Here is a 24794-nt window from a genome sequence, read left to right as displayed (position 1 = left end):
TACTTCGCGCGAGATTGTGTGTTTGGGGTCAGACGGGTATTCACAACCGTCAGGAAGACGCAGTTAAAGCGCATCTTTTTTTTATGATAATGTGCGTCATCCAGGGGCGGGGTTGGGGGAGCACTTTGAGAGAGCCCTTCAGATTTTTGCCAGATCGCCATCGGAATGTCCCCATCACAATTTAAAAATTGTAATTACATTGCTTTCATAGTAATCTCTTTTTTTAACCAATGGGTTACAAACAGATCAATTCTGTGCATCTCACCTGCTATCAGGGGTGGACAGTCATTTAATGGAATTACTTTGTTACTCATTGCTCACCTTCGTGGCCTATCAGCAGCGACACTTGTGGAGCGTTGGGTCTGTTGTCCTGTCAGTACACCTGCGAAGAGTAGCAGATGCTAGTATTAAAACAAAATTTACATTGATCAAAACTACTCCTTTTCTGATGTAATGGTGTGAGGCAGAAAAAGGTGTAGGTAGAGACTTGTAAAGTCAGACATGTCGGTTTATCACTGACTGTTAATCTGTAATGGCTATTTTCCTAAATAAGGTCCTAACTCTAATAATTACCATGTTTACCAAACAGTTAAAACAGGATTTGCAAGTTACAGGGATACAGTCATGGAGAGTGAAAAAGGTGCATGTAGTTTGCATCCCCGAAGTTAGGAAGTTTCTGTAATATGGCCCAGACTCTATTACAACATCTGTTTAACCCCAGTAAAGTATTTGAACTGAACCCAAATGGCCTCAAGATGTCTCCGTTCTTCATTTGCATTTACTTGCATTGCAGTCCAAAATGTTATCCATTCCAAAACCCTGGAGGAAATCAAGACCAGTCTTCACAGAGTGAAGATGATTTCCTGCTCGAATGTGCAGGAACATCTTGAGGTTGTTAATCTGAACCAAACGTTGAACTTCTTCATAATTAAATACAACCCATCACGTCTCAGTTCTGATAAATTTCACTTGTTTCTATGTGAAATCATATTAGTTGTTGAGAAAATGAACAGGTCACTATAGGTTGTAGATATCAGGCCATGTTTAATAATAGATTCTCACATAAGAAATACAGGTAAAATGTATATCTGCAATTTGCCAGTAGTCACCGTCAGCCCATTTGGGTTGTGTGTCTATAGACAGCTATAATAACTGCATAAAAAAAAGGTCTGTCTGTCAGTCCACCTTAGAGCGGAGCACAAGGTAACAGTTTATTTCTCCTAGAATTCAGCAACAGTTGCCTTTCAGAAACATCTTGTAATATGTCCCGTTTCTTGCCATTCAGTCAAAGGCATAATTACACTGGTAGAGGAAGTGAATGAATCCTAAAGTTTACGGTAATTCTTTAATTCCTCATGTAGGACAAACAGCATTTTAACAAAGCTGTCCAAAAGAAGAGCAAAGGGAGACGCTCATGGTTGGGACACAAAAACAGAAAGAAAAAAAGAAAAAGGAAAAACTGGACAGAAAAGCAACATATTACTTACAGATGGTTAAAAAAAAATCAACTTGATTCATTCATTTGACAGAAACTCCTAAAACAACCTGTAAATTCCAATAAAGTTTGGAACAAAACCAACATTTGTTTCTACCAATATTTCAGCTGTAAACCATAGAGTCTGTGTTGTGCTAGAATCCGTACATCATTAGACTCTTTAACACTTTTGTTAAAGGACGTAAAGATAAATTTGTAAAACCCTTTATCAATCCTTTTCACAAATAAAAAGCGATATGTTAATAGACCCAAACAATGAATATATGGCAGTTCGGTGTCATCAGGTGGGTCTAAATATTCCTAATCAATTTGTGTCATCTACAAGGGGGTATAAAACAACAATGTAATAAAATGTGTACATGCAGCGGGTCAAACCAACACTAGAAGTTGGTGGTCATTTTCTGTTTGAACCGTGAACTGTGAATACAGACCAGAGTGGTTCGGCCCGAGACCATTTAGGACTCTTCCTTAGCCAAGGGGGGGGGGGGGGGGGGGGGGGGGCGTTTGAGTTTCCCCATGCAGGGGAACTCAAGACTCCGGGGGGCCATTTCCATTTCTACTCACCATTCATGCAAACAGACATGCATTTCAAAAACAAAGTTATTATTTACATGGAGAAAAAAACAACTCAAAATCACCAAAAGATAACCCTACAGATGTGTGTAAATGCCTATAGTGAATGGGCAAACATGTTTTTTTTTTAAAGGTGTCTTAGTGTTACGTGTTTTCAGTACAAATTTGTCGCAATGTAGCTTCTGCTCGCAATTCTACGTAAAATCTAAATCCACCTCCCCACTCCCTTGTTGATATCACAAGACAACACAACCTCAAAATAAGGGCTATAGAATGAAAAACAAGAAGAAAAAAATAAAGTGCTACAAATAAAATACAAATTACTTAAATGAAAGCAACAAAAATAAAAACCAAGAAAACACATCATTATTGCTGGGAAATTGTCTTAAAATTCTTAAATTATCATCTCTCTACACATGAAAGAGACCAAAACCTGGATCAAGTAGTATGTGTGTGGGGACGGGGACCACCAAGTCATAGTATAATTAAGTAAAATGATTCTCAACTGATGTAGGGAGACAGACTCGTATGCCTTGAGAGTTTGTTTAAACCTTAAAAGCCAATTTAAAAAAATCACATTAAAATTCAATTCAGAAAGTTTTCTCCAAATGAATAGAAGTTGAGCAAAAGTCCAGCACCTCATTGGACAGAATTTCTCATGATACCAGGCTTCTTATGATTTTTAATTTGGTGTCACCTCAAAATTTCTGTGTAACACGACACCTAAAAAAATATTAAAACCACGGTTTCTCTTCACTCTTCAGAGAAGGCAAGGAGTTCACAGAAGACATGAGATTCATTCTTGGTGGCAGCATAAGAGGGCATTTGAGTGACCCATGAGGACGGAGGGACTACTTTGAAGTTGAAGTCACCTAGGCTTGAGCGGTATCTATTTTTTCATACCTTCCTGACATTAGACCCCGGTATACAGTATATGACAGTATTAGTTTTAATGGGGGTGGTGGGGGGAGTAACCAGCCAATTGTGTTGTTTCTTTTCTACCTCAAAATAATTCTTCTGTTGACTAAGTTCTTGTTGCATAAATTAATTAATGTCCATCAATAAAAAAAGTTGCAACTTTTATGTTAGAAAACATTATTTACATGCACAATGTTGTTTGCAAAAGTCCTCGATGGAGAATGACAATTAAACAAACTGAATGGACACCGTTATGGGCAAGCCTGTAACATGTTCAGTTTAAAGTGGTATTAAACAATAGTGTTGCTTGTAACATGTTGCCTCTTAATAAGGTTGGCAAATGGCAAATAAAAAATAAATGTATAGAAAATGTAGGCTAAGCCCAGCCCAAGGATACTTGCAACTATTTTAGCTGAACAATTAGTCAGGAATTCTAAATACCCCGGTATACCGGAATACCGTAATACCGCCCAAGCCTAGAAGTCAGTCATCAGAGCATCTTGCCATCATTTTTTATAAAGCTAAATTGAGTGAGTGGTGCGAGGAAATGATACATTCACAAAAAGTCAATAAAAGCAAATAAATCACAAATGGGCAAATCTTGCTCCTTAAAATATTAGTTATTGCATTCCAAAATCCTGCATCTGTGTGGACCTAGTCCAGAAACGGGAGGGTGTAGGGTAGAAAACATCTGTCTGGTCCAAAACCTCTACTTTTGCTCTGGGATCTTGCCTAAAGGAGAGGGGGGGGGGACACTAGTATTATATGCGTGTTCCTTATGGGTCAAAACCTGCAGTTTGACACCAGCTGACCTACAGTAGTCTCAGTCTATAACCTGGGGGAGACTTGTAGTTCATAGGCTGAGGGTTAGCTGTAGGCATGGGGAGTCTTTCATACTGCGATTCAGTATATCCTCATATAAGAGCATGGCTGAGGCTTGGTGTAGAGCTGCAGGTCCCTCATATCTGGGCCCTTGGGGGATCCAGAGTGCTGCTGAACAGAAGACCAGTGACACTCTGGACCCTGAGGTCCAGATAGGAGGGCCAGCTCTGTACAGCGTCTCATCCCCAAGTGGACAGCGTTGCAATGTCCTCGTCTATTTCTGTCAATCTAATGTCTGTCAGTAGTCAGTCAGCGGTCGCGTGTGATCCAGTTTCATGGTTGAAATCCACAGGTCGTGGGTCAGCTCTTCATGTGGGGCGGTTCTTTGTCCAGTAACTTCTCTGTGATATATATACTCCTCTAGTTCTGCAACTCTCCGTTCCAGTCATCTGTCATCACACATCAAAGCCATCAATCAAACAATCTAAATAGAACTTGGATATATGGCTTTGGCCCATGTTAATGTAAAACCCCTATTTAATAAGAAAGGGTGGGGGCCACAGTGTGTGGAAGGGGCGGGGCCTCCAACACCACCTGGAGGAATTTCTCACTGGGGGACAGCTTTCTTGTCAGTGTCACAAATGATGTTTCAGAGGCTTTCCAACCCAAATCGGGTCCTTTTGGGAAGACTTTCCACCACCGTCGTATGATGCAGAGGGGTCGTCGCCAACCTGGGAAGGTGTCAGTCCAGAGGTTGTGGGTCGGCTATAGGCATCGTGTGCAGAACCTCGTCCAGCAGCTGTAGAGCTCTGTGCAGGTGGATCTCGATCCAGCAGGGGGTCTCCTTGATGCTCTGGCGGGGGTAGTCGGGCCCCCAGCCCTTAACAAAGCTCATTCTGAGGATACACAACCTCCGAAGGTCGTCCACCCCGATACCGGCTGCTGCCGACAGGCCTGAGAGGAAAGTGGGAGAAGGCAGTTGCAATCAGATAAGTGTGACGCTTCTTCTTGTGTTGCTGATGTTTGACACTGAATGTGGCATTTTCCCTCGAGCTTGATTTGGAAGTGCATGTGTGCTCAGTAAATTTCATGAACCTGGGATCCATAAAACTAATTGAAACCCAAATGATTCATATTAACTACATGTCTCTAGTCCAGTGATTGAGCAGCTTGCAGGGGGTACTTGGAAAAATTGGGGACAATTTATTTATTTATTTACAAAATGATAAAAACAATATTCCAAGTCATTTCACAGGCCCATCTTGGTAAACCTGATGACTTTTTCCAAATGAAAACTGTCAAATTATTTCCATTTAGATGTGTTAGGCCTACTAAAAGTTTAATATGATTTTAATAGAACAAATTTAGGAGAATCGTCAAGACGTATCAGTGAGGGCGTACTTTTGGGATAAAACTTCAATCTTCAAAACACTGGAACACACCGCAAATACTACAGCAGCCGGGCAACTAGCATGTACGTTCTGCGCCTAGTACGTGAGACCTAATTCCCGAAACAAAGCAGTTTTTTGGCTACCATTTAGCTCACTTAAACAGTTTCTGAATATAGCTTCTTCTAATCGAGAATACGTCTGATAAAAAGTTGCAAATGGCACTGGCTTTGTCAGCCCTTGCCTTGTCTGGTCTGTGTGAAATCGAGTTTTACGGCATCGTTTTGAGGCATGAATCAAGGTTAATTCCTGTTACAACACTGATAACTGTGCTGCGTTAGTTGCAATTGCAAATGACAGAAACGGCAATGCTGGTTAGAAAATACTTTTTCGCTTGTCGAGAGCTAGAGGCGGATGGAAACTAGACCGATGTGGCCCCCTTGTAAATCTCTATGCAGGAAAAACCCTAAATTCAAGCACTTTTAATGAGCCATGTCTATTTTCAAAAACTTTGAATGCATTGATTTTTATTTTTTAAATTCACAGATGTGTCCCAACTTTGCTCTGAAAACCTGCATGCCATCAAGCTTTGCGTCCAGGTCACACACACCCTGGTCACTGTCTGTGTGAATGTGTGTGTGCGTGTGCATCTACATTTACAGTATGTGTGTGTATATGTATCTTACTAATAGCTGGGGCAATCCCTCCCACTGAGCCAGGTCCAGGTATATTCCCAGCCACAGCCGCTGCTTGGGCGGCTGCTGCTGCTTGGGCCGTCGCGGCCTGTTGCTGCATCTGTCTGTGGCATTGACGCAGGTCAAACACCTAGCAGAAGAGAAGAACATTATTGACGCAGGCCAAACACCTAACAGGAGAGAAGAACATCACTGATGGAGGTCAAACAGGAGAGGAGAACATCACTGATGCAGGTCAAACACCTAACAGGAGAGGAGAACATCACTGATGCAGATCAAACACCTAGCAGGAGAGGAGAATATCACTGGATACATACAGTATGTCATATTCACAATGTCTGCAAAGGATATGCTTGGACTCAGCCGTTTCCAAAGAGAGATAAGTCCTGTATATGAATGCCAATGCTGAGTAATAGAGTGCCACAGGAATGAGTCCTTTTTGAACGGGTTTTTGGTTTGATGCCTGAGATAAGGTCTGTGGTTATGATACGGAGGTCTTTGTGTTCAGCAAGATCATCTTCACAAATCAACACCACTTTTATGATTTTTGAAGCGGTTTCTGTCAATCGCATTTATGCTTCAAAAATCATAACAGTGGTTCATCTTCCGGATTGGCCTACAAAAATATGTCATGCCTGCGGCACGCTATATCCTCTTTTTACTCTGTGTGTGTGTGTGTGTGTGTGTGTGTGTGTGTGTGTGTGTGTGTGTGTGTTGACTGCAGGGTGAATATTAGAGAGGAGAGGTGAGGAAAAACTTCTCTGATGTCTTTACCTTGATGTAGGCGCTGGGGTAGATTTTATGAACAGCGTCCCCGGGGGCACGGCCCGCCTCTCTGTCCAGGTAGTAACTCTGAACAAATACTGCGTGGTCACTGAGGCAACGCACCCACACGTCTCCCTCGCCCTTACACTCCAGCTGGACCCCTTTACCGATGTGCAGCCTGGGGGAGAGGAGGAGGAGAGCAAAGAGGAAGGGGATTCATGTGAAATGACATTTGATCACTAAAGGCCCGTTTCGATATCCTCCATCAGATCAGGCGCCTACCTTGCTCTTTCGATGGCCTCAGTGCGGTGAACATTACTGAGCTGACCCAGACAGAATCGGTCCCCTCCCGAGGGGTCAACGTAACCGTCCACCGTCACAATGGGGCAGGTGGAGGGCACCTTGAATGTCTCACCAACCTGAACGTCCATCTCAAAATAGGCAATGGAGCACCAGTAGTCAGGGGCTGGGACAGAGGGAAGAACCTGACATTAATAAACTAGTAATAAGTAGTAAAAGGGATACAATCCTACACGCGGTCGCGGGGGGAAAAAACATTCTGAGGTTAATCTCGGAATTCTGAGATTACATTCAGAATTGTATGAATAACAGTCATAACTATGTACCGGTAATATATATGTATGATCTATGTATAATAGTCATAACTCAGAATTCTGACTTTTCACCTTTTGGAGGCAACAGACATAATATTGCCTTAATGCCTTCAGTAACAATGAGAAAATGGAGGACAAATTCACCAACTTATGTTGCCTGAAAGTCTGTGGATTGTGTAGTTGAGGGTTGTGCGTGTTCTCACCTGGATGATTGGATATAGGAGGCTGAAAGGCTAGCTCATTATGCACCGGCCCTAAAAGAGAGAACGAGACAGAGAGACATGACAGTGAGGAAGATGTTACCACCTAAGTCAGCCCCACACTCTTTCCTTCCCTCCCTCTCTCTCTCTCTCTCTCTCTCTCTCTGAAATGGCAAGTAAGTTTGTGAAGCAAGAACAATGTCTCATCATCATTGATGATCAGCAGGGCTTTTTTTGGCAGCCAATTATCTTCCCTGCCATCTTGACAATCCTGTTTAGCTTGTTTCTATTGGCTAAAGGCAGGTGCCCAAGCCAGACAGAGATATTAAAAACAAGGATGCTCTCTACCAGGCTGACATACACTTTTTCCAAAATGTTGAGACTGACCGGCCCGAACCCCTTCAGTTAATCTAATTAAAAACAGTCTAGCCTTTTTAGAGATAAAATCAACATTGTCTGTGAAACTCAGTTTGTCATTGATATGTGTTCCCAGATACTTAAAACAGTTGATAGTTGTCACAGTTTGATTGCACAGTATCAGTGAAGACAGTGGGTCTGCATGGTTTAAAATGTCAAACCTACAGTAGTGTCCGGGGTGTGGCATAGGTGGGTGGTGCTGTAGATGGCCGTTGGTGTGGTGGGGCATGTTGGGGGTGAAGTTGCTGTTCCTCGACCAGCTAGAGCTGGCGTCTGGGCAGAAAAGGAGGTTGGATTGGAAAAATAAGGAGAGAACAAAGTATAGATGGAACGGTATGAAAATTTCATATCACAATCACAGTGACCAAGATGATCACGGTTATCAGAATTATCGCGGTATTGTTCAAATGTGCTGGGATTGTTCGGAAAGTACTGAAACACTGAAATCAGTTCACCAAGTTTTATATTGAAAACTCAGACCCAGTGCGAGACTGTTGCTAACTTTGGTTGAAGTCGGATGGACAGTATTTACCGTGTTTTTCAAGGTGCGGTAATCATATGCGATTTTAATGATCATTAAAATTTGAAACGGTAACATGTATACTATACAGCATGCTGATGCTATACAGTGTATAGCCTAGCTGCTAGTTAGCATCCACTGAGTGGACTGATGTTAATATTAACTTTTTAACTGACTAAATGTCTGCTCCCTCAATCCAGATTAATATGATTGAAAAACATTTTCAAAGGCGGAAAATAACTCGTTCTGAGGAGGAGCAGAGGAGCAGTCTGGACCAGAGAACAGCATAGATAAATTAACAAACGTCAAGTAATACAATAATGTAAAGATACAAGTGTTTTTATCAATTCAGAATTTGCAAAGAAAAAAAATACAAAAAGTGGCCATTTCAAGAAACAGATATAAAAGCTGCCAATGTAGAGTATTTACTATAAGCTAAAACATCTCTCTAAAGTCTATCTCAATCACTGCCAACAAACAGAAACACATACTGCACGCACGCGCACGCGCACACACACACACACACACACACACACACACACACACGCACACACACACACAGTTGAGTATTTAACAGTATCTTACTCCCTGATCCAGCAGCAATGGCAGGGAAGGACGCTGACGAGGCGGAGGTGGAGGCCTCGGAGGGCGGGAGCAGGGTGGGGGTGCCGAAGGGCTCGGACGGGGCAGAGCGGCTGCCGGAGGGGGGGTGCTGGATGGTCTGGAGGGAGTGCACTCCATCGAGGGAGGGCAGACTGGGCTGCCCCTCAAAGTCGTACTCATCCTTAACCATCAGCCCTGTGCTGGGGCCAGAACTGGTCAGTGTCAGCCCTGATAAGTCTGCGGACAAAGACGAAATAAATTGGCGATGCAAGGCACTAAACGTCTTTGCACGTACACAGTCCGTTTTTCCCCCCATGCGTTTTTTTTAATCCGTCATCCAAAAACACAGACGGGGTCAAACAGCTCGCAAAAGGGCTCAAAGCCGATCACGTGTAACAGCTGTGGCCGATTACTCACCTATTCCAGGAGACACCACTCTCTCATAGTGGTAGGGATTGACGCACACGCTGTCACACTTGAGATCAAAGGCAAACTGGCAGTATTTGACATGCTTCAGTTCATTCTTATGCAGGTCCGGCCACCTCCACAATCTGGCATAGATGACATGGGGGAACCCTTTACGTCCAGCCACCTGGCAACAACAAAGCAGGAAAATGATGTGGAAAAACTGAGTCAGATATTATCGACTGATAAATAATCAAGTCTACGGTCTAATGCACAGTAACAGACAGTAGACTTGATCATTTGTTTGATAGGCCTTGCACCCTCTATAGCCACTTTTACACAGGGATCCCACAATGCGCCGTTAGCAAGGCCTTTTTACACAGGAAATGCTTTAGACAGGTGAGCCGGCTTTTCACAAGCAAAAGAGGCGTCACGTTCAATCGCTGCCATGGAGATGTGAACAGCTGTAGCCTACCTGCTCGAAGGGTAGGGATACAAAATATTGTGGATGGTTTTGAGGAGAGGCTGACAGAACAGAGGGGATATCCTCACCTGTAGACCATGACTCGCCACAGATTATCAGACGAAAGAAAAGCGAAAAAGAAAACTGGGAAACTTCTGAAGGCGTATTGGGAGAAAAACAGCGAGAGGGAGGTCCTCTGACAGGTCGTTCATGTTATTATGTCCGTTAAGTTAGACTACTAATGTCAACATCAGGGGAGCCCAATACGTCGATCGCGATTGACCGGTCGATCGCGAAGGTAGTGTGGTAGATCGCATGGCATTGAGGGGAAAAAAAAAAAAAAAAAAAATTATAATAAAATAAAATATAATGGAAGTACATGCAGTTGTTTATTTTAATTATGGATCATAATACAATGCAATTGTATTGTAAAGTGAGAAAAAATAAATCATGTATTGGGGGAAAAAGTGATGCATCGATTTAAGATGCATCGATTTAAGATGCATCGATAATCGTAATCGAATCGAAGCCCTCTGAATCGTAATCGAATCGATTCATGTGGCCAGTGAAGATTCACAGCCCTAATCTCAAGTGGTTGTGGGACAACGAGAAAGTGTTGTGAGGTTAGTTACTGCAGGCTGGAAACGATGTGTGTGCGTTTGCGATGTTGAAACTGGACTGGTAGATCTCGGGAAGCTGGCTACTTGAAAAGTAGATCTTGGGTCAAAAAAGTTTGGGCACCCCTGGTCAACATCATTTGAGCATAAATATCCTGATACTATAACCTACTTACTCATAAACTGTAGGCACAGATAATTCCTCCTGGCCCTCCTGTTGCAGTGATGCATCAGATCGCTTTTTGCTTTCATTTCAGCCTTTCCACTTTTTTTGCTGTGATGGCCGTTAACGTCAAATCTATTATAATATTCATGTAGGGGAGTTAAGGATTTGCTGGGATATAGGTTATTTAGTATGCTATAAATGCACAGGAATACTATAGTGTTAGTGGTTTTTTCGTAAGGGAATGCACAAGTTCAGGCTAGACAGACTGCAGTACCAGCGTTTTCTTTCCCCCATTCCTTTTATTCCACTGCTCTACTGAATTATATGCTTTGGTTTCTGATAGTAGAACTTCAATCTGGAGCTGGTTTCCCCTCAATCCTCCTGTCATTTTTTATGAATGAGCTGAGATTTCCGTGTTACCCTTTTAAACAGACGTCGATTCAGGGCTGATACTTCCTCCAGTGGCAGAACGCAAGATAACAAGATGACACGCCATTCCGTCCTTGTGACTTTTAAACAAGAGACGAGGCGTAATGATCGCGGCTTTCACAGGCTGTGTAAAAGGGGCTTATATCTGATCCGAGGGTAATGAAAAGTTTCATTATTACATTTCATTCCTGCAATTTTCACACTTTGCAAAGTCATCCCGTGACTAATCTCTCGAGACAGACTTTCGCCTTACATTGAAAATCTGTTGGCAAGCTCCGTGAAAAGCCGAATAACCGCGCTCGTAGGGAACGGGCAGGCACGCATGCTGCACTTTACCCATTCAAAATGTTGTGGACGTGATCGAGAGGGAGCGGAAAAGAAATCCATAAATGGTCAGAGCCGGTCTGTCGGTCGGAGCCAATGGCAGAGCTTGCAGGGAGCGGAAAAGGATTTTCTTCCACTGCCAACGGAGCCCCTTGACTTCCGGTTATTATTCACGCATTCAAACGAGCCTGTCCCCAGAAGTCAGAGAATTTTTTTTTCCTTTTTTTAAACCATTGGGTTCCCAGATTGTCCCGTGACTGAATACAGTTTTCACAGCAGCTATTTTGTGTCTCAAGGCAGGGCACACAGGTGTAACCAATAACATTAAAGATGGATTCCAACTTCCATTTCATTTTAGGTGTTCCAGTGCCAGGGCCCTCATTAATGTTATTGGTTACCTGTGTTTACCCTGCCTTGAGACACAAAATTGCTGCTGTGAAAAGGATCTAATGGACCTGGTTCTGGCCTGCAGGCCGTATGTTTGACACCCCTGCTTTAGTGTGAAGTCAATCATTGGAAGAAAGAGAAGACGGCTTCCTCTTGACTGTTCATACCATTTTTCTGTGTAAGGTGAATAGCATGGACAACTGCACAAACAGATTTGTATCTAAAGCCCTAGATATACTCCCGAGTTGATGCGGACACGGACAGCTGCGGACACCACGGACTCCCTTTTTTGGTTTTGTTTTACAACATGAGAATATTAATATAATAGTATTAATTATAATTAGAGCATTTAGAACATTCCATAATATATCACAATATCTATGGCTTGTATACGTTTAAATGGCTGATTTGAACATCCCAGGTGTTTTAGCTAGTTGTAACTAGAAATATGGAGCGTTATTTGTTGAAATGTAACTTGAACACTTAATAATTTTAGTGATGTAATTTCAATAATATCTCCAAACATTTGCGCCTGTAAAAGATTAAAGAGGCACACACACACAAAAGATCTTCATACCTGCAGCCGTCCATCCAGCGTCCTCTGGATGGTTACACACTTGCTGGGATGGGCCCCATTGGTGGTGATAGCGGTGATGAGTGAGTCCAGCTCATCCTTCTTCTCCTTCAGCTTTTTCACCAGGCTCTCGATGGCCCGCTTAGCAAAGGTCTCGCTCTCACCACCCTGCCTGTGACACATCAGGCTGTGCACAATGCTCAGACAAGCATCATTGCTGGTAGGCGTGTTGGTGATAGACATCTTGACTGAAATGTGTGGCTGTATTTCTTAGAGAGAAAGGCTGGAGGACTGCCCTAGACCCAGGTGTACATGGACTGTTTATACTGTGAAACACAACATCAGAATGTATATGCAGATGGAGTGTCTTCACATGGGTCAGATGACTGGAACCATGCAAAGAAGGGGGGGGGGCAGTATTTGTTTGCGTTTTAGGTAGTTATGTGTGTGCTCAAAAGCCTCTCAAAGATGACAGGATCTGAAAAAGAAGATAACGCACAAGGTTAGGGACTGACCTGTGACATTACCGTGACCACACATTCTAGCAGACAATTTAGCTTAAATAACTGTTAGCTACGCTCAAATTCTATAACGTTATTTGTTTTAAACCTGGGTGGGCTGACAAAAGCATGCCATGAACCTCAAAATATTATTATTATAATGCACTATGTATTACCTACATAACGCTGGTTCAGCAACTACATAACGATATGACGAATCACACTAGCCACAACGAACTACGTTTGAGAAACCCCTCGATTATTTACTCAAGGTAAAAACTTTTAACTGTTCAGCTCCGGGGTAGCTGCTTAGCGGCGCCAGTGTGGCTGCTCCCATTAGCTTTGGGAAGCTGAATCAAGTTACCAGACAAAGACAGGAAGTTCAGGTGACCAGTCCTTGCCTTCCAAATAAAAACGTATAATTTGATGATAATTTGACACTTAATACAATACAATACGACGACTTTAATACAAATAAACGTAATAATAATAATAATAATAACAACAACAACAACCTGGAGAGTCTACACATTTAGTTTGTGGACGAGTGTGGCACATTTGATTCTGTATATCGTGTGAAGTCACAATTCACCTCAATTTAAAAGCATTGTGCCAAACATCTAACCAAGTGTTTTCTAATCTATATCAATAGCAGGTGTAAATATTAGTATGCTATTGCTAAATCAGTTTACCATATGGGTGTGTATTGGGGTTGACTTATTTGATATTTTTGACTTCTGTACTTTGTAACTCGGGGGGAATTGCTCGTCAATAACTATTTTGAAATATTGACCGGAAATGGGGGTTTTTTTATTCCGACTGACTTGACACTGGTCCTGCAAGCTAACTGCATTCACAACATGCTAACAATTTGTTAGTATTAGCATACTAGCTAGCTAACGCAGCAAGGTAACGACAGGTTAGCATGTGTTTGTTGTTATTGATAGTTTCAGGCAAAGACCAACATTATAATTTGTTAACGCTACTTTGCTTGATAAGCAACAAGAACAACCTTAATCTGCTGTCTAAGATCTTGATAACAACGATCGATGTGTCGTTCAAAATAGCGAACTACCAACTGGCTAGCTAGCAATTAAGCTAGCCCCAAGTTAGCTAGTGGTAGCTAGCAGGACAGCCTGAGCCCTCTCTCTACCATAGTCTCCAAGTTATTACCGTGCCGTCGGGGCCAACGTTGGGGTTGTGGAGATCATGTGTGCCTCTCGGTTCGGGATTATCGGAGTAAAATTCCTCAATTGTTTACAAAAACGTGGTTAAAAAAATCCCTTGTCCCGCAACAGTATCCTTACATCCTCAAAACAAGAGCGCAGCTATTGTCAGAGTGAATCTGGCAAACAAATCACAGATTTCGTCAGGGTTTCTGCCCCCTCCCGACCTACTTCAGTCACACACACACACACACACGACACCGACCGTACGATTTCCTTCGATGGCGCGTTGAGCATGCGCAAAGAAGGACAGGAGTGTTTCTTAACGGGCCAACAACAGAGTTGGTTCACAGACACTTTATGAAACCCAGTTTTCCTTAAACAGCCACTTAAAACCAATTTTCTGTAAATAATTTTGAATATTAATATTTGTTGATTGTGCCACCCATTATTCTTTCAATAAGAGTCAGCTTATTTACAACTCTAGTTTTCCAAGAGTGGAGCACACCCCAAAAAGTTGAAGAGGTGCAGACCTATTTATTTATGTCGATGGTGCAGACTCACGAAAACTCAAAGTCAAAGAAAACAATGTTGCACAATGCACACTCAAAAGTTCTCCTCTGCTGTGTTTAATAGTGATTATTAAGTGATTTAACATTATTTTGTATAGCCTACATTGTCTGGGTGTGTGAAAGATATAGAGAAAGAGGGGATGCGAAAAAATAATTTTAATAATACCCAAAGGATACAATACAAATAAAACATCATAAAAAAAACATAAAACAACAGCCAAACATAGCCCTGAAATGATAGCCTACTACAGGAAATATCATAATTAAAACTTTTCAAAAGATTAGATTTGGGATTTCACCTTTTGCGCCCACAACCACAACCACTTTTTTTAAGGCACGCAGACTAGACTATACACATTTGTGAATTGAATTTACACATAGGGCTGCAACTAACGATTATTTTCACAATCGATTAATCTGTGCTTATTTTCTCGATTAATCGATTAGTTGTTTGGTCTATAAAATGTCAGAAAATGGTAACAAATGACGATCAGTGTTTCCCAAAGCCCAATGACGCCCTTAAATGTCTTGTTTTGTCCACAACTCAAAGATAATATCAGTTTACTGTCATACAGGAGTAAAGAAACCAGAAAATATTAACATTTAAGAAGATGAAATCAGAGAATTTTGACCTTTTAAAATTTAAGAACATGGAAAGAATAGTCAAATATAGTTCAGAAGTGACGTTTATTTATAGCAAATAGTCACCTCACTTTGAAATGTCACTGCATTCCAACTATTCCAGGTAATACAGGAGTCATACATGTTGCTATAGGCCTACTTTGGCTGTTACTGAAGCCTACATCTTAAAAAGAAAGAAAGAAAGATGAAGATGAAGAAAAAACAAATGTAGCCTATCAATGATATGCATTTACATACTAAAGTAGTAAACTAGTAGGCTACTGCTTTTATAATTGATTAATAAATGCAATGAAATCAATTAAAGGGAGGGAGGGGAGTGGCGGTAGCTTGTTGAATGGGTTATATACTGTATATATATATAGGTAACAAAAGAGGGATGAATGGAGATGGAGAAGGAATGGATTTTTTCTAAGTTATGTTTTTATAACAAAGATAATGCTCCTTTCAATCAGATTATAATTTTTCCAGAGTGGGAACAGAAATAAAATGCTTTGAGTCTATTATTGATACTTTTTGTGTTTAAATGTCTTGATAATCCTGGATTCTTGAAATAGATAAATGAGTAACTACACTAGCCTGCCCCCTAATGGTGGAAAGTAGGGTACAAAACTGACCTGCTATTGGCTGGTTAATGTCACTCTCGATATAGAGTAGCCTACAGCAGGTGGTGACATCACCTGCCACAAAGACCAGCCAATAAGAGAGGGCCAGTTCAGTACCCTATTCATGCCAAGGGCTTTCCATAGCAACTCAACATTGATGAGTTGCCAGCGTGATGTGTTTTGTGTGTCTGTCGGATAGATAGAAAGAAAGATAGCTATTAGATAGGTTATATACTATCACTGTTCCTTCACCCATTCACTGTCCATAGAGAATCCCTATCATTTGTGTCAAATCTTGACAATATCAAGAGAGTTGTTGCTGATCTGCAAAAGCTTACCAGCCTACAGGAGCGAAGCCAAACTGTACCTACCTGGGAAAACCATGGAGGAGATTGAGCAACATGAGGACTGGCATCAGGAGCTGAACTACCTACAGGACAGGAAGAGAGAGGTAGAGAGGAGGGACACAAACATATAACATCTCTAAGGTAAAAACACCAGGCTAGGTACATGGTCAACTAAAGCTGGACTGGTATCTGGAGATGGAGACGGGATGAAAGTAAGATCCATCTCTGCTGCAACCTCCTGACATTGCATCTTGATCTCAATGTGTTGATGAAAAAAGGTAATGAGACTAGAGTCTAGTATCTTAGTTAAAATTGGTTAAGGGGGCGCAGTCTGTGGCGGTGTCAGTCATGATTTGTGACGGAAGTGATGCCCTGGAACAGCAACACAGGTGAGAAGTACAGGCTTGTGGAAAGGAAGACGACTCTGGGAAAAGCAGTCAAACCCACACCCAAGGTGCACGTTTTTTTAAACCTTTGTTTATTCAGGGGAGTCTCACTGAGAGCAGTGCTCTCTTTTTCAGGAGCGCTCTGCTCATACCTGGAAGCTGACCAGTACAACCACAGGATGATCTGCTGGCCATTGAGCAGCTCCACTGAAACGGTTGGGGTTAAGGGCCTTGCTCAAGGGCACTTCAGTGGTTTAATGAGGGAGTGGAAAGCACTGCCTTTTCACTTTCCCCACCCAGATTTACCCTGCTGGACCCAGGGATTGAACTGACAACCTTCCACTCACAAGCTCGCTTCTCTAACCGTTGGGGCACCACTGCTCAAAATAGCACAACCAGACCTTTTGAGGCTTTGCACTGTCTCAGACTTTATAATTATCAATGTCTGTTTTAGTCTATTCTACCCTGCTCTTCTGTTGCAGGGATGAGGAGGAGAGGAGGGAGGCGGCACAGCGGCTGGAGGAGAGAAGCAGGAAGAGGACCACAGACTGGCTGAGAAGATACACAAGAGGACACGTGCAAAGGTGAGCACGTGTGCGTTGTGTGTATAAAGTTGCTATCATTTTTCAGGAGAATGAGTTGGAGAGAATGTATGCATGTATAGTTTATTTAGCATAAAATCACTACATAATTAGATCAACATAAAAATATACAGTATATATGAAGAGCAGCTAGCAGGAGCAGTTGTAGCAGTAACGTTAGTACGTCATTGACCCAACACTGGAAAATCACTTATACAATGATACACAGAAAAACAACAATCTCATTGGACAGCTGGTTTCAGTCTGTAGTCATGTGATTAGCATTTATAGTTAGTTGTTTTTCTGTGGTTTCACACAGAGGGAAAGACTGTTTAAAGCCTCTTTTTCAGTAGTTTTCATGTTCTTTGTGAAAGTGAGACACATTTATTTGCACTCAATGCTGCAATGTGTATAACAATGCTGAACAGCCTACTGTAGATACCACACAGTAAATGGCCCAATCATCAGTGAGCTTTACATGCTTTTCTTCATCCTGTAAATCTAAACATACTCTGTCAGCACAGAGTCCAGTCTGTGCTGGTGATATTTTTTACCGAGCTTTCGACCAGAATGCCGCTGTTGAGCGCTGTGACGGTTGGGCTCTAACCCGGAAAAAATATCACCAGACTTCGGATGAAAAGAGGCATTTATGAGCAGCGCCAAGCTTTCTAACCCCGACGTCGAGAAGCTATGAACCCTTCTTCTTAAGTATGTGGCTTTGACATGTTTCTGTGACACTTGTAAATACGTTCGTATCACTGATTTAGACTGCTTGGGAGCTAAAGTCGCAGGCAAGTCTATGTACGGAGACGGGACTCTTGTAGGATAGCATAGTCTACACGGAAAGAGGAGAAACGGGGCTACAAATGTTTATGCCCACAGCACAGCTGTGCATTTTCAAGCTCGTTAATCTCAAGAACGCCATGACGGAATTTCTTCAAATTTGCCTCAAACATCCACTTGGACTCAAGGATGACCTGATTAGATTTTGGTGGTCAAACGTCAAGGTCACTGTGACCTCACAAATGCCATTTTCAAGCTCGGTAACGCCATATCTCAATAACACCTTGACGGAATTTCTTCACATTTGGCTCAAATGTCAAAGTCTTGTTGTTGGCGGAGGCATATATCCGCGGTGCGGTAGTTTTTTTTTTTTTTTTTTTTTTTACTTCTATTGTGTTGATGAATAACTTTACCCCCACTATTCTATATGAACCGATTTCTAGAATTTGACATATCTAAATGCATATTTTGCTGCTAATCTAAGAGCTGTTTCACTTTTCTCCCATAGTTTTAGGGTGCAGGAGTAAAATAGGCTACCAGTGCACAATGTGTATAACACTGTTGAATAGCCTACTGGAGAGTGTTTGATTAAATGCAGACACCACACATTAAATGGCCCAAACAGTGAGCTTTACATGCTTTTCTTCATCCTGTCAAAATCTAAACATAATCTGGTCAGCAGCCCAATTTATGTCTGGACTGTGATGGTCTGGCAAACAACAATCTAAAAGTAATTTAACCAATAAAAAGCGTGGACACTCCAGAAATGTGTTCTCTAATCTAATCTGCTCTTTATTACAAGCATGTCTCAAATGGCTTTACATAGCATCATATTATAGTACATGTTATACACATACTACATCAAATAATCATACTATATGTACTACACACCCTATAGTATAGTAGTATAGAAATCTTTATTGTCTTCATCGAAAAGAGGATGTAGGGGCTCCTGAAGAATCTCCCGAGCTTTCCTGTTCACTCTTTTCTGATAAATGTGACTAAGAACATTTAGGTCAGCGCCATTGATTTTAGCGCACTTTCACAACTCCATTTAGCAGGTTATTTTCTCTCGGTTTTAGGTTGCCGAACCAGCAAATGAGAGCAAAAGTAAGAAACGGAAAAGAAGAACAGACTATACTCTGTCATATACATAATTCATCATTAACTACATAATATACACTATGTATATACATCTTATAGCATACCACATTTTGACTAAAACCTTTCCCACAAAGTGAACAATTAAATGGTTTATCTCCTGTGTATTATCATGTGTCCCTTCAAAGTTCCTTCACGGCCAACACTTTTACCACAGACTAAGCAAATTAATAGTTTCTCACCTGTGTGTGAACTATCATGTGTGTCTTCAAGGCTGATTTCTGACCAAAACCTTTACCACAGACAGAGCAAATGAATTGTTTCTCACCTGTGTGCACTATCATGTGTCTCTTCAAGTCTACTTTTTGACCAAAACCTTTACCACAGACTGAGCAAATGAAGTGTTTCTCACCCGTGTGAACTATCATGTGTCTCTTCAAAGTTGCTTCACGACCAAAACCTTTACCACAGGCTGAACAAACAAATAGTTTCTCACCTGTGTGAACTATCATGTGTCCATTCAAATTTCCTTTATGAACAAAACCTTTGCCACAGACTGAGCAAATGAATTGTTTCTCTCCTGTGTGGCTTATCATGTGTGTCTTCAAGTCTCCTTTACGACCAAAACCTTTACCACAGACAGAGCAAACAAATTGTTTCTCTCCTGTGTGGCTTATCATGTGTGTCTTCAAGTCTCCTTTACGACCAAAACCTTTACCACAGACTGAGCAAATGAATTGTTTCTCTCCTGTGTGGGTTATCATGTGTGACTTCAAGTCTCCTTTACGACCAAAACTTTTACCACAGCCTGAGCAAATAAATAGTTTCTCTCCGGTGTGGATTACCATGTGTGTCTTCAAGGCTGATTTCTGACCAAAACCTTTACCACAGACTGAGCAAATGAATAGTTTCTCTCCTGTGTGGACTATCAGGTGTGTCATCAAGGCTGCTTTTTGAGTAAAACCTTTACCACAGACTGAGCAGTTAAATGGTGTTTCACCTGTGTGAACTATCATGTGTGTCCTCAACTTTCTTTTTTCACCAAAACGTTTACCACAGACTGAGCAAACAAATTGTTTCTCACCTGTGTGAACTATCATGTGTGTCTTCAAGACTGATTTATGACCAAAACATTTACCACAGACTGAGCAAAGAAATTGTTTCTCACCTGTGTGGACTATCATGTGTGACTTCAAGTGTGCTTTATGACGAAAACCTCTACCACAATCTGAGCAATTAAATTCTTTCTCACCTGTGTGAACGATCATGTGTATCTTCAAAGTTCCTTCACGACCAAAACCTTTACCACAGACTGAACAAATGAATTGTTTCTCACCTGTGTGAACTATCATGTGTGTCTTCAAGGCTGATTTATGACCAAAGCTTTTACCACAGACCAAGCAATTAAATTGTTTCTCACCTGAGTGGACTCTCATGTGTCTCTTCATGTTTACCTCATGACCAAAACGTTTACCACAGACTGAGCAATTTAATGTGTGGATCATCATGTGCGTCTTCAAGTCTACTTTTTTACCAAAAACGATATGACATACTGAGCAACAGAAGTGTTTCTTCCCAAGAACTTGGCTCTCTTTATCTGAGTCGAAACCTGACTGAGGTTCACTAGTTTCCATCCATTCATCATCACTGTCTTCAGTCTGAGGTTCAGAAGAGTCTGAAGTCTTCTCTTCACTAGTTGGTTGTAAATCTCTAGCTGGATCTGATACTCCACAGTCCTCTCCATCAGCTTGTGTTTTCCTCTGTTCAGTTGAGCTGCTGGCTAGAGGCTCAGCCTCTCTGTTCTCCTCAGTTTGGTTGTGATGAAGCTGTGAGGACTGAGGTTTCTCTTCCTCATATTCGCTCTTCACAAGGACAGCAGTGAATGGAAACTTGGTGATATCAGCCTCCTCCGGCCCCTGGAGCTGCTCAGTTTGCTGACTGGTCCAGAGTTCCTCCTGAATGTGTGGGGGCTCTGGGTCCTCCTCCTGATCCAGACTGGGGCTCCACTCCTGCTGCTCAGCGGGAACCTCTTCTTTAATGACCAACAGCTGCTGGAGGTCTGGAGTCAAGGCTGCTCTGTGTAACTGCACAGCGTCCAACATTTTTCGTTGTTGTTCGACATCTTTTGAAAGAGAAGGTTTCTCCTCATACTCTGCTGCAGTTAGGCGCTGCTCCACCAATGCTCTCTGTTTCTGGACTTTAGACATTTTCACCCCGTGACATGAACTTTTTCTCCTGAACTAGTTACTGGCAAACTATCATTCAAAGCTCCAATAGCTTCACAGCTAACGTTAGCTTCAGGGCTAAACCATTCATCTGAGTCCAGAGATAACTTATTCTTCTTCCTCTGAGTTACGGTTCCAGTTTATATAATAATGATAATATTATCCGCACATACGAGTCTTCCGTTTGTGAAATTAAACTTCTGAAAGAATATAACCGGTAAATAATACGCTACTGCTAACGCTACTCCTTTCAAGAACGTTTGCACAGACCGGCGCCATCTTGCGCTACGTCAGTCACGCACGCACGCACATCCTGTCCATCGACATGATCCTGTCCAGCAGAGTGCCGTAAACGGCAGCATGCTGTGCTGTGCTGTGCTGCCCTGTGCTGTGCCTTGTATGAGGGGCTTGGATCGAGCTTCAGACAGAATAAATACACTTTTGGTGTGATGAAGCTGTTATGCAACCTATTAAGAAACAACTAGCCCAGCGAGCATTTTTCGGTTGAAAAGACGTTTAAAAAACGTTTAGGGTCAACGTTGAAAAAACGTGCAAGGAAGGTTTGAAAGTGAAAGTTTTTTCACCCACTATTTGCAGACGTTTATTGAACGTTCAGATTTAGACCTATTTCACCAGGTTCTTAAATTAAAAATTCAGCAGCGCACACGGGATTCGAACCCCGCTTTCCCACATTCAAGCCAGTCCGCTTAACGCGCTGAGCTATACATTTCCTTATACTCTATAGAGAGCTGGGCACATATATACTCTATCTCGCACACAACTTGTAGACTACATGATTGTCGACGATCGGGAGTTAAGTTATTTTATGTGATGTGTACGAGACTATTATATTAATGTAACAGACTAAAATTATGTTGTGTGTGTGTGTTGTCTATAGGCTGTAGCCTATGGCTTCAGAGGTTACTTCATTTAACACCAGAGACTGAGGAGGTACACAGAGCCTTGTATACAGTCTGTTACAATAACATAGCGTTCCGCACTTGGTGCAGACCGGTGCAGACTTGCTTTGGTCTAGTCTAGTCAGTCACGGTTAGTATAGCTAGCAATTAAGTACTTGCGCATGCACGTTGCGGCAGGAACTGAATTCATTATTTTATAGTATTGCGCTAAACTATTAACCATAGTTGTGTCCTGGAAGCTTTTTGCTGGCACCACATAGCCTATATAGTCCCATATTTATGATATTTCATGTGACATAAAATGCGTTGAAATGTAGTTTTCGTATAGACCAGATTTCAACGCTCAGTTACACAATAAAATGGACAAATGCCAATCCACACACTATCAATATCCCAAGCTACAACAAATGTTTTAACAATATGATGAACCAAATTGTGTTTTTTTACACGTTGACGTTGTAACCGCATTTTAGCCGGTTGAAAAGAGGGTGAAATTAGGTCTTAGACGTTCAAACCCAATATCACCCAGATTTCAACTAAAAATCAACGTTGAAAAAACGTTTTGTGCTCGCTGGGAGCCTACAATGAAGTTTCCTAGCAAATTAATTACATTTTATGAGTTATAAAACTGAAACGATCCCTGACATGAAGTGAATACATTTGTCAATTGAAGCACATTTCTTTATTTCTGAAACACTAACTTTTTTGAGATACTAGGCTTTCATCTGACATCTGATTTTTAACTTATTTAGTAGGCAAATTTTAACAAACTAATAATTCAGCATTCAATAATCTGAAAGTAACAGGGGAAAAAAGAAGAGTTTTCCTAATGTAGATACCTCCCTCTGAAACACCCAATTGGAGATCCACTGGGGGTTGAGTGTGGGCATATTGATTGATTGGTTGAGTGGTTTCCAGTAGTAAAGCTAACAATTGACAAACACTCCACCTTAAAAACGAATGAAAACTCAACTGAAATTGAAAACAAAAAGTCAAAACTAATAAAAATAAAAACTAATGAAAAAATACAAAACTATTACAACCTTGCCACAGACTCGTATCTAATTTAATGCCTGTTTACTTGGACTGTAAATTCATCTAAATTCACTGCTTATTTAACTCAGACTGTAAATTCAATGTAAACACTTAGCCCTTTACATCATATGATACAGTAGTACTGTATAGAAATCTTTATTGTCCCCAAATTGGGGAATTCAGTTCTCAGCAAGCAGGTTAATACATCAAGAGACATAAACACATAAAAACAGACAGTATGACACCATTTAAATGTGTGCTGAGAGAAGAAAAACAAAAACTAAAGTATGATGTTGCGTGCTGAACATGCCCTTGTTCCGCACACCTAAAGTACACATAGCCTACGCATTCAACCTGCAGATCACCTCAGGGATAAAAGAGCGATGGAATCTGTTCCTGCTACATTTCGGGAGCCTGAACCTGTGTCCAGAGGGAAAAAGGCAAAATTCATCGAAAAGAGGATGTAGGGGCTCTTGAAGAATGTCCTGAGCTTTCCTGTTCACTCTTTTCTGATAACTGTGACTAAGAACATTTAGGTCAGCGCCATTGATTTTAGCGCACTTCCACAACTCCATTTAGCAGGTTATTTTCTCTCTGTTTTAGGTTGCCGAACCAGTTGCCCCTTTCGGAACTGCTAACATAGCTTACGCTACTACGCAGTCCCTTATTAGTACACCGCCGATGTAGCCTAAACAGGTCGCTCCGTCTGCTAAATTTTTCAAACTACTCGATAAAGTTTCGCAAATGAAATTTCAAATGTACTTACGGACAGAAAAGGGTTGTGTGAACCTGGGCGCATGATGTAGAAACAATACCGTCACTAATAAACATGTTTAATCCCTCACTGAAACGCGGGTCTCATTTCTTCAAAATGAATCAGCTACAAACACTCGTCTTCTTCTGCGCTGCTGTCATGGGTGGTGCGCAAAGCAACCATAGCGCTCGCTATCACTTCCGGCCCCTGGCGGCCGGAAGTGGCACTTTTGTAGTTTTTTGTAACTTTTGGAGTTGCAAAAAACTACAAAAGTGCCACTTCCGGCCGCCAGGGGCCGGAAGTGATAGCGAGCGCTATGGTTGCTAAATGCGCACCACCCATGACAGCAGCGCAGAAGAAGACGAGTGTTTGTAGCTGATTCATTTTGAAGAAATGAGACCCGCGTTTCAGTGAGGGATTAAACATGTTTATTAGTGACGGTATTGTTTCTACATCATGCGCCCAGGTTCACACAACCCTTTTCTGTCCGTAAGTACATTTGAAATTTCATTTGCGAAACTTTATCGAGTAGTTTGAAAAATTTAGCAGACGGAGCGACCTGTTTAGGCTACATCGGCGGTGTACTAATAAGGGACTGCGTAGTAGCATAAGCTATGTTAGCAGTTCCGAAAGGGGCAACCGAACCAGCAAATGAGAGCAAAAGTAAGAAAGGGAAAAGAACAGACTATACTCTGTCATATACATAATTCATCATTAACTACATAATATACACTACATATGTACATCTTATAGCGCAACACCATACTACATACAAACTCACTTTTGTCATGATTTCCATTTTAAC

General features: G+C 41.6%; 1 protein-coding gene across 1 annotated transcript; it reads right to left on the bottom strand.

The window, feature by feature from the left end:
- Nucleotides 1-1043: 1043 nt before the first annotated feature.
- Nucleotides 1044-14168, bottom strand: LOC310783264 (mothers against decapentaplegic homolog 4). Its single transcript, XM_083644082.1, has 10 exons — nt 14049-14168; nt 12379-12853; nt 9428-9602; nt 8993-9247; nt 8053-8160; nt 7474-7524; nt 6939-7122; nt 6666-6834; nt 5883-6021; nt 1044-4762 (listed from the first exon to the last, which is right to left on the bottom strand). The coding sequence occupies exons 2-10, from the start codon at nt 12616-12618 to the stop codon at nt 4551-4553; spliced, it is 1533 nt and encodes a 510-aa protein (XP_083500208.1). The 5' UTR covers nt 12619-12853; nt 14049-14168; the 3' UTR covers nt 1044-4550.
- Nucleotides 14169-24794: the final 10626 nt, after the last annotated feature.

The sequence above is a fragment of the Poromitra crassiceps genome, assembly GCF_964638095.1.
Source record: "Poromitra crassiceps genome assembly, chromosome: 10".
Taxonomy (NCBI): domain Eukaryota; kingdom Metazoa; phylum Chordata; class Actinopteri; order Beryciformes; family Melamphaidae; genus Poromitra; species Poromitra crassiceps.
This window is presented reverse-complemented; position numbering and strand designations above follow the sequence as displayed.

Excerpts from the sequence above, each read along its gene's own strand:
- LOC310783264 (XM_083644082.1), bottom strand. The coding sequence starts at position 12,618 with ATGTCTATCACCAACACGCCTACCAGCAATGATGCTTGTCTGAGCATT. Across the intron at positions 6,835-6,938 it reads GAGGCCATCGAAAGAGCAAG|GCTGCACATCGGTAAAGGGG; the intron begins GTAGGCGCCTGA and ends CCTCTCCCCCAG. Across the intron at positions 6,022-6,665 it reads ACCCCAGCGCCTACATCAAG|GTGTTTGACCTGCGTCAATG; the intron begins GTAAAGACATCA and ends CTCTTCTGCTAG.